The following is a 10848-nucleotide window of genomic DNA, read 5'->3' as shown; positions in this document are numbered from 1 at the left end:
TTTTTTTTTTTTTTTTTTTTTTTTTTTTACATAATAACCATTGAAAACTCGAGTAAGTGTGTTAATGTTATTGAAGGGCCTTATGTAATTTTCTTTCTTTCTTCTCCGCAAAATAGCTTTCTGCAGATCACGCGAGGTTATATAATTTTCGGTTAGATACCTTAATGTCTGACAAAAGAATAACCATGGCGAACGGGCTAGATAATTGCTAGAATGTTTTAACGATATTACGAACAAAGTGAATTCATGAATATTAGTTCTCGCAATTTTCCCTTGCAATGTCTTAGACGAACACTCGCCAGTAAATTCAGTTTGTTTCGGCATGACTTAACGTAACAATGATATTGCCATGATGGACTATTAGATTACTTCGATGACCATAATATCTACATTACAGTACAACACAGTACGTAATTCATTCGATATATGATGTTATGAACTGATAAGGAATGCATAATCTTTGAACATTCATGAATATAATAAAAATAATAATGAGATCACTTTGTGTTTACTGCATTATTCATGGATTGGATTAGAACTATTTACAGTGCTTACAATATTTCGTGGAATACTGTTCCGACATTTTATAATATGTCATAAAAATATCGTAAAATTAAGAGCCAAATTAATTTTGATGAATATTAATTTCGGCAAATTTGAAGAGCGTAAAATTTTGAATATTTTTATGAGAAAAATATATTTTTCCTGTTACTCTTTCATTTCATAATAATCTCAACTTAATGTTTTTTATTTTTTATTTCTATATTTTTCACGCGATTATTTGTAACGATGTGCGATAAAATTTAACGATTAAAATGGCATGAATTCCATTAATTTCATAATACTTTTCACGTTCATAAGCAAGATAGTTTTCACCGAGATTAAATTCGCTTTAAAACTTTAATTGGGGCATATGTTGAAAGTAGGTTTTGAATTCTGTCTGCATATGTTTAAAGAGTTTCCCTTTGCACGTTTTAGAAATAACGTGTTATCATGCCTGCGGACGCGCATTAATTATTCCGATTATAGAATTATTAATCATCCTATCTTTAATGAATTTTTTCACCGCGTTCGTCGCATTACGTTGATTTAGTGGAAACGTATAAATATTTTTTATCTTATTATTATAAATGACACTTGCACTTAAGCCATTTCGGTAGAATTGTAATTTCAAATTGATAATTAATTAATAAATTTTGTGACATGTAACCGCACGCTGTTTTGACTTAAACTCCAAGAAATTTGTGCAAAAATCAATCTATAGGATATCATATAACTTTCTTTCTAGAATGGAAAAACGTGAAAAATGAAAATTTTGTTTATATATCTGTATACATATACACACACATATATATATACAAAAAATCTTCACTTTTCTGCCTTATTATGCTAATGTAAATATAATTTTATGTATGTTATGTGTGATTGGATCCGCGTAGTCGACTTGATAATTTACAGTTTGAAAAGACAACTTCGCTTGGTTGTAAATTTGAAAATGCAGACGGTTCCTGTAATGCGTAATCTCTTATCATGACTTCCCGGAGATGGTTTATCGGGTGCAGTGACCCTCAACTAATTGTATCCGTGTCGTGATGTAGCTCCATTCTCTACGCCGGGAATTTTAAGGTCTCGGCGTAAGGAATCGATAAATGTAACGAGCGCAAGTGCGCTCACAATTCGCACTTAAGTCCTCTACGGCGAGATACTGCGGATCAGTATCATTTAATTTTCTTCGAGCAATGGAACGCTTCTGAGTAGTAAAAAACTATTGGAAATGTCCATAATGTTATTTCAGTATAGTAAAATTTATTTTTCTTAAAATATCTAAAATTACATAAATCTATTTTTAAATGACCAGTTATAATTTCAGAAAGAAATAAATTCTCTTTATCTTAGATTATTTTAACGTATGAAAAGTATAATTCAGAAACTAAACCAGTATAGATATTGTACAATAAACAATCATTATTCTTCCTGCGCTTTCTTTCTCAGTAGTTCATAGCGTAATCATTGCAAGAGATTTATTTCGATCAACATTTAATTTCTATTATTCATCTTCTAATGTAGACGAAATTTTAATTTTGCTCTCAGAAACATCCTAATTGCCTCTAAATTAAATTACGGTCAGCCGTTTAAATATTTGGGAATTGCGATAAAGATTACTTTCATCCACCTGCCGGGGACATCAACCTCGGCAGCAACACCTGCGAGCAACACACTGCTTGTAAAACCCCATCGTCGGATCGAATTCGCGTAAACATGTAGTGTGACGCTTGAAATAGCACCAATGAGAAGGCATCGTATGCAAATCTAATTAATCATCACCGCGTCGCGATTAAAGGAAGGAAGCTGCGTAATGTATCGTCGTCGTCGTGTCGCCATCGTCGTGATTGTAACTACATTATTATCAATCAAGATCTCGTGTCTCTCGTTTGCGTTACGACATTTGCGTTACATTCAAATCAAGATCGATTTGCCAAAATGTTATATCGAATGTCGAATTGCAATCGCTGAAGTGACATGAGAACTCGGAAATTCAACTCGTTCAAACTCCTGCACTTATTTATTCAGATATAATACAGTAAAAGTCAGAGAGAAAAGTAATCGTTGGAATTCGACGAAAATTGGATGAGAGCTTGGTAGCTAGAAGAGTTGTTGAATGATTGCTGCTGAATTGTAAACTGATTCTGAAAGTGTTGATACAACGTGTGCTACAGTTCACAAGGTCGCAATTTACTAAACGGCAACTTTACTCTGCCACAGTTAAATTGTTCAAAAGTTTGGCTTAATGTGAAACTCTGTACGCTTTATCACGGCAAATGAGTTGAATGACCGTTGAGAAGAATCAAACGAAGAATACACGAAGAATTAAAAGGACGTATTGATGAAGAAAATATATTATTAAAAAAGTGATTAAAGGAGTTTTTAATCGCCAGTAGAAGACAGATCGATAGATTAATTTTAATTAATGATTTCCGTGATCATGATACATTAGAACTAAATTATTCTGTAGCTTTCTCTTTTCGAGCACATGGATTTTGTTCACTTCAGGAAGCAACTTAAACGCATAGACCGCATAAAATTATCGAACGATCCGCAGCTGCGCTCGACATCCTGTCGTTTAGGAAACAAGAGGTATTGAGATCTCATAGTAAGTGTTATAGGGAAGGCAAAAAGCCGCGAGGAGTCGTGAAAGGAACGGAAGATCGAACCAACTTTCTCTCGCTGTGGTAACAAAGATATCTAAAACTTTGCGATTGGAACGCGTTCTGATTCATAATATAATCTTAGCGTTCCGAGAAGACATTCCGAAGTCATATTACGCACAGCGGTAGCCTGAGTAGCAGAACTTAGGTTACGAGAGCAAAACAGAGTTACCGCCAAAAGATATTACGACAAATATTACATCATTAAGACTGAGATTACAAGAATAAAAGGAAAAGGAAGTTTAAAAAGGAAAAAAATATTTTTTTTCCTTTTTTCAAGCTATATCAAAGCTAATAAATTTTTAGAAATATCTTAAAAAATATTCCAAAATTAAAATCTCGTAAGAAAGAGATTGTAAGCATAGCTCTGACAAAGCTAAGTGTACAATTTCTTTCATAATAGCAGAATTAATACGTTCTTAGAATCGTTTTACATACATAGAAAAAAGAAATTTCTTCTCGCGGAAGAAGGCCGTGTTTTTTTTATCATCAAATCACATCTGGGAATTCCGGTGCACAGTATCGAACAGTGAAGCCTATTCGCGGCAGGGCGTTCCATTTCACGACAGAAGGGAACGCTCTGGTCGATTAGAGACCGGTAGAAGAACGATCGTCGTCATCAGCTGCCGAACGGCAAGAAATCCAGCAGGATTGCTCCGCACGTGGACACGATGTACGTGATGGAAACGGGTGGCCACAAAGTGGCACCCGTGCCCACGTCGACGCGGGTCAAGAAAGTGATAGACTACAACAAGACGATGAACCAGCATCATCATCATCATCATCATCGTCATCACGAGAGTGGTGGCGGTGAACGCGGCGGAGGCGGAACGCACATTGCTGCGACAGTGAAGAACACGGTACGCCGATTATTACGACGTACCAAGAGCCATCGAGACACGCCCTCGACGAACGCCTCGACGATGACCTCCGCCGTCATCAACGGCCATCCTATTGTCCCGCCGTCTACGCGTATATCCAGGAACTACGACGTGCCTCCTCCTTCAACAAACTTTAAACGCTACTCCAGGGCGCGCGTCAGGCTCCAGGTAAGAAAACAAGATGTCATTATTAAACTTCTCTCTTGAGAACTATTAAACTTCTCTCTGTCACAATTTTTTTTTTTTTTTTTTTTTTTTTTTCGAAACTCTGAGTTCGAGTTTCGAACTTTTTTCATGATGATAACTTTCTGTTATAATTGATTATGTCCAATTGTAGCAGTGCGAAGTCCAGTTATATAATTGCACAACAGTTGCAGGAATTTATTAAAAGTTTATTCAATACAATACATAACAGTTAACAACTGATGAATAAATATCTTTCTTTACTGTATCTTTTTATGAGATTGAAATGCGTGCAATGCGCTGAATTGGAACCAGTTTGCCATCTGCGGATAATAACGACCTAAAAAAACGAATCGATGCTTATACCACTAACGAAGAAGTTGGATACAAACGGCGATGTTATCGGTTGTTTATTTGCGACAGGTGCGCGGAATACACCATGCAGAAAATGAAATACCACGCAGGGTTTGTGCCAAGTTAATCATCCATTGAGCCTAATAATTAGGAGTGGAGAATGATCGATATTTGCTCGAGAATCGATTTCTCACTTTTCGCAAGGAGTATATCAATACTTAATTGTTACGAGCACTTTTACAAAATAATAATATTAATAATTTTGTTTTATTAGTCAGACAATGGTTATATTTTATACAATTTTTTTATCTTAAATTTTTACTGGTTATTTCTATTTACTACTATTTATGTTACACTGCAGATTAATCGTATGAACAAGGAAACGTGATGAAAAAACTGAATCTGATTCGTGGAAACCATTATTAAACATATGATTTACGATCACACATCAATCTCGATAAAGTGAGATCATCAAAGTTCTCTCGGAAATTTTGTCAATTCGAGAAAGAATAATTTCGTAAATTAGAGAATATTGTGATTGTTAATTTTTATTTCTTAGAAATAAATATTCCATGCATCGATACATATTCCATGCAAAATTTTAATCAAATAATAATGTTATTCAAAGATTTGAATAACATTATTAATTAACATTATTAATTGCATTAATTCATGAAATATGATATGAAAGATTACATGACGTAAATTATATTTTACAAAATCTTCAAACAAAATCTGGAATAGGATTTATAAAATACATATTTAATATATAATATTTAAAAGTTGATTATACTAAAGTAATGAAAAATAAATTTATTATTTTTCTCTTTTTTTCTAAAGTATGATTATTATTAAGTTATTTTGTATTTTGTTTTTTCTGACAGTTATTTTAATTGGTATTTATCTAAGTCTTCATTATAATTTAGCTTTTTCTCAAATATATAAAAGGAAAAGGTTTCTTTGAAAACTCACCGACTTGTGAACTTTTTTACAAAAGAAGAGCAACGCAAAATGAAAAATTCAAACCTCTTTAGCCACTTTTCTCTATAATATGATTCTTCATTAACATGTTCTTTTAATTCTTCGTGCAATTCTTGATAATCGTTCAATTGCATAATTGATTTTATAAAAGCGTTTGCAGAATGAGTTTAATTGATTCTTGAATAGTTAGTTAGTTAATTCGTAATAGTATACAAACGAAAGAAGGATAATTTATTTTATAATCTGTTGAAATAATTATTAATCATTTTTAATGTATCTCGTACATTTTATCAAAATGTGAATCTTAATATTCGCAAAAATAAAATTTGTTTTTATCATTTTTGAACACGCATTATGTTCTTTGTTCCGTTTGCAGAATTGCATTTTCCGCGCATTGTCGTAGGGTTATGGCGAATCCACCGGCGAAACCTTGCGTTATCGTATCTTAATCTCTAGGTACAATGTGCCGAGTACTTTCCAATATTACGAAAGTTACAAGTCTCTCCGCCTTCGCGACGGACGAACGAAGGAAAACCTGCGAGAAGTAATCGAGCCGAGCTGCGCGCCTGTCAACCGTGTAACGTTGCGTTTTCGCTGCTGATTTCCTTTCACTGTTGCTACTTATGTGTATGTGTCTGCACGCGACACCAATGTGGTAGTTACGTATATCACGCACGCAAGCTGCAACGCACTTTCGCAGCCTGCACAGGTGCAGGCCCATATTGGCGTAGTTGCGAAGGCGAGGACTGCAGTTTGCACCTGACTAGCTCATTTGTCGAGAGCATCAGTCAGGGTTCGAATTTTCTTCTATAGTGCAATCTATAGTAGTTATTAAAAAATCTGTATTCCTCCTTTTCTTATCCTTCTAGTATATAGGATTCGCTATAGAATTTTTCCTTTAGAATGTTAAACTCAAATCTAATTATTCTGCATTTTACTAAGATGAAAATTTCAATTATCTAATAGGATAAGATGTTTTAATAATAACTTCAACTTTAATCATTTCGAGAATTTAAGAATAAACGACGACAACAATTCTCTTTCTCAAATAATTAGACGTACAGGACGTATTGATGTAGATAAAGACAATCGAAATAGTATCAATAATCAGAGAATTTGTTTAATATATTATGATAATATATTATAATAATATTATAATAATCATATTATAATTATTATTATGCAAAGCGAAGAGAGCTGGAGAGCTAACAATAATTACCTGCTCTAGAAATTCTTATTTCACTACGGCGAATCCTACATCTACAGAGCTATAATTTCATTCTTGCTTTCTCTACAAATCTCTTCTTCAAGTGTGTCACTTGGAAAGGTTAAGCTGAAATTTGCACTCATTGTGTATACCAAGGACTTTGAGATTCTATTCTGTGCAATATCTCATTATCCGCACGTGGAAGCATCAGATCTTCTTTGCAAATTTATAGGTTGTCTCCTATGGCATCTATTAAAATTTCTCATTGTTTGCTTATTGAATATGTACACTATAGTGTTTAAAGTAGTTGTTCGCATTATAAATTCCATTATATTATTGCATAACTGCCAGCAGAGCTGGTACACATCAAGAGGTTTGTACCTACATATGTGTATTCAGTGTGTTACAAAACTCATCAATTGTGCTAGTAGCAGTAGAACTTTGTTTATCTGACTTGTCGGGGGACAAGATAGTTTCGATAACCGAATGGTTTAGATAATAGAGATAATTCTTGTCTCTACTAGTACTTATTAGTTTCGATAATAGAAGTTGACATTCTGAAAACTGGAGTTAAGCACATCGGAGCTTCTATTATTTAAACTACGGCATTGTAGTTCTGATAATAGTTTAGTTATGAATTCGGAAATTTGAATTTGAACATAAACTTGTTCGTGTAAATAGAATGCAGATAAATGAAATTTTATATTTTTCAGATTTTTTGATTAATTTGGAATCAATTTTTTTCTTGACAAGTTAAAATATTTATTTCTATATTATCATCCATAAATATTTAATTATTGTGTATTGAAAATTCTGATTACATATGAGGGCATTGGTTGCTTCAGCACGTGTATACTTAGTGATAAAATTTCTCTCTTTCATATAAAAAAATGTATCGTATTTAATATTAATATTAACATGAATATATTAAATATAATTCAAGTAATGTAATATGAAACACTACTGTATTATGAAAGAACTAAAAGAATCGAAAATAATCACTTTAAAGTATGAATGCGAAAGCAACTGACGGCTTAATGCTCCAGTTATATGTGCTGCAGCCTGGTGGAAACATAAGGAACTTATTGCATTTTGTCTATTTAATGATCTGTAAGATATAATGTATATTAATGTCTTGCAGTAAAGAATTAATTTAATTTCTCTCTCTCTCTCTCTCTTCCTTTTTTTATAATAAATCTAAAAGTATTATAAAGAAATTTCTTAATTATTGTGTTTAAATAGTCGAAAGACTATTTAATAAAATAAGGCGTTATAATTTGTATATTTAAAATTTTTACTGTTTCAATAAAAAAAGAAAAATATCACATTCTTATTTTGATAAGAAAAAAGTTTCTATTAATTTCAGTGTTGTTTTTCGGTTTATGATGCACATTCTCAACTTGAAATTTAATTAATTTTCTTATTTTTATATTTTGTTTTGCAGTTTTGTTTCTGCAAAAAGATTCTTATTTTCATTATTTTTTACTCTGACTTTGCTACAAAAAGGAGTTTTCTTCTTTATCTCTATTGTGTTGTTTACGCATTTAAACATTCCATATTAATCTCGCGCAAGTTAAACCAGTGCCGAGATCCTGTGCTTGGCTTCCTGTACGTGACGCGTCGAGACCTCGCTATTTTCAGAAGGTAGAAAATACAGGATGTTCGCTATCGAGCAGCCGACTCGTGTTTTCCTTTCATTTCGAATAATATTGATGGAGACATGATTCGTATGTTGCACGTTTAACGCATCGTCTAATTTTGAAAAGATAGAAATAAAGTTTCATCGCAGCAAAACGGATATCCATTATTTTCTGTTAAATCGTGAACGGTAATATTTATTAGGATGTCGAACGATGTCATCTATTAGAATTATTTGTGAAATATTTTTATGCTAATAGAGATAAAATAATAAATAAATAATTGTGTATTAATTTGCATCAATTTGTACGAGTTATATGCAATTCGCGTAAAGAGCTCGATATATTTGCAAACAAGAATGAACAAAAATGTACTTTAGGCGCTTTCGATATTTTTAACTATTCGTTATTTTCGCTCTCGTATATTATTCCCGATAATTTATCGACGTTTGAATAGAAAAACAAGCTTCACCAAAATCGATTGGCTCTTTATATATATATCGGCTCGTTCTGCAGGCATTTAAGTTTATGAATAAGATCTGTGCGGCGAGTTCAAAAGATTTTCGCGAAGTTGCAACTTGTCTTTTTAGTAAGAGATTTTTGTACTTTTCAGCTTAGTCATTAAATTTGCATGGCGATTTATTTAGAAAGTGATAAGTAAAAAATGATTGTACAGGATGTTCAGTATTTTAAAGTACAAGTAATGCGAAAATATTACAAACATTTAAAATGTCAAAAAATGATAGTGATAGGTACATCTTGATAATTATGTCATAATTATATAATACTATATATATATATATATTCACTATACTATATATACTATATATACTCGCATAATATATATTCACATATTGGATACTTTATATATTTCCTAAATTCTTTGAACTGGACTCTCACTCTAAAGAATGGAAACTGACAATGAGTTACTCTGAAAAAAAGAGTGATTCAATCTTTAATCTTTAAGACTAAGACTTCAAAGTAAGATTCTCTCTAAAAGTTTTAGAGAATATGAATCGAGAAAATGTTATCGGTGATGAATAGTTCTCCTAATATCGTTTGACAAACTTGCATTCCACGTGTTGCGAGCGGAAGTAGCTAATGCATTAATGCAATACTAGCGTTGATCAGATTATATGTGTATGTAATTACGAAACAATCAATCCTGTGCAATTATCGCTACATGTTACAGAGAATTTGCATTTTGCTGCGGTAAATTTGTCGCGTGAACATGAATGCTCGTACGTTGCATCGTACAAAATTGGCCGTTGTCGACGACGAGTCAGAGAGTATATTTCAAACGATTCACTTCCGTGATAGTTGAGAGATCGTACGTCGGTACGCCTGGGTTGGATTCGTATACGAACATTGGATGGGAGTTTCATCAAGGCCACACTTATCAAACAATTCAAACTCCCCCAGTACATGCTATGCGTGCAAATACGTTGCGAATTATTTAAAATATTCAGTTGTTAAATAAAAATGTAATAGTGATAGTTGTAATAAAGGCAATTACTTTAAATTGATATGATATGTAGTAGAAAAATATTTCCATCTAGGCAATAATGGCGAAAGACGAAATAAAATATTTCTTTCGCTTATTTAATATTAATATAGTTATTTATTTCAAGGTTGTGTTGAAACTTCATTTCAAGTGATGATTCGCCGCCTTCGTTCTGCAAAAATGCGGAATATAAATTTGAACGTCGCGAATTATTTTTAGATCGTATTCCCTAAGGCCTCTAATAATAATGTCAGTCATTGAAGGTTATCGATCCAATAAATGAGGCAGTCATTGTAAAAATAACTTGCGTGTATCGATCGTGGGTGTACGTATTGACTTTACACATCATGTGATGAACTTTTATGCTTTCTCATTGCATATGGATCACATAGTTAAGAAAAGGTCTTCTTTTTCCGGATAATATATTGTAATTTAAATGTGACATATTTTATATTTCTTTATTTGCTTGAAAGATTAGACTTTAATGAGTAAACATAACAATATGATATATGTTATAAATATTCCTTTTGTATAAAATTATTATTTACCTTTAATCTTTTACATATTTTTAAAAATGAATTCAATGGAAATATTATTTTTAATAATATCATTAATGGTTCAATTTCCATTACACAAAAAATAGGAAACATGAGTATGTAAAATATTTGATTCTAAAATTCGCAGAAACAAACTCAACTTTTATTTTCCTGCGTAATCTCTGCATTCACAATATTTTTTATCAAAATTATTTTTACGAAGTTATAAAAATTTTAAATATTGCGATAAAAAGAGAACGTCGTAAATATCGGATTACATAAACAGGTGTGAATAAATTATGGAATATTATTGCGAATATTTAAATTATCGAATACAGAGATATTTCTTATTGAGATAT

The 10848-nt window shown here is 32.2% G+C and overlaps 1 protein-coding gene across 2 annotated transcripts in view; it reads left to right on the top strand.

Annotated features, from left to right (window-relative positions):
- LOC108684076 (serine/threonine-protein kinase MARK2-like) overlaps positions 1-10848 on the top strand; it is a 103446-nt gene that overhangs the window by 39066 nt on the left and 53532 nt on the right. Inside the window, exon 2 of one of the 2 annotated variants that reach the window (XM_018188134.1) lies at positions 3649-4255. The exons of the other annotated variant lie outside the window; for it this stretch is intronic. Coding sequence (XP_018043623.1) covers positions 3878-4255 — 378 coding nt within the window. The 5' untranslated portion in view covers positions 3649-3877. The remainder of the gene's footprint in view (positions 1-3648; positions 4256-10848) is intronic. 2 annotated transcript variants of the gene reach the window in all.

Source organism: Atta colombica, unplaced genomic scaffold (assembly GCF_001594045.1).
Source record: "Atta colombica isolate Treedump-2 unplaced genomic scaffold, Acol1.0 scaffold126, whole genome shotgun sequence".
In the NCBI taxonomy this organism is placed as follows: Eukaryota; Metazoa; Arthropoda; class Insecta; order Hymenoptera; family Formicidae; genus Atta; species Atta colombica.
The sequence above is the reverse complement of the archived record's forward strand: the minus strand, read 5'-3'. Positions and strand labels throughout refer to the sequence as shown.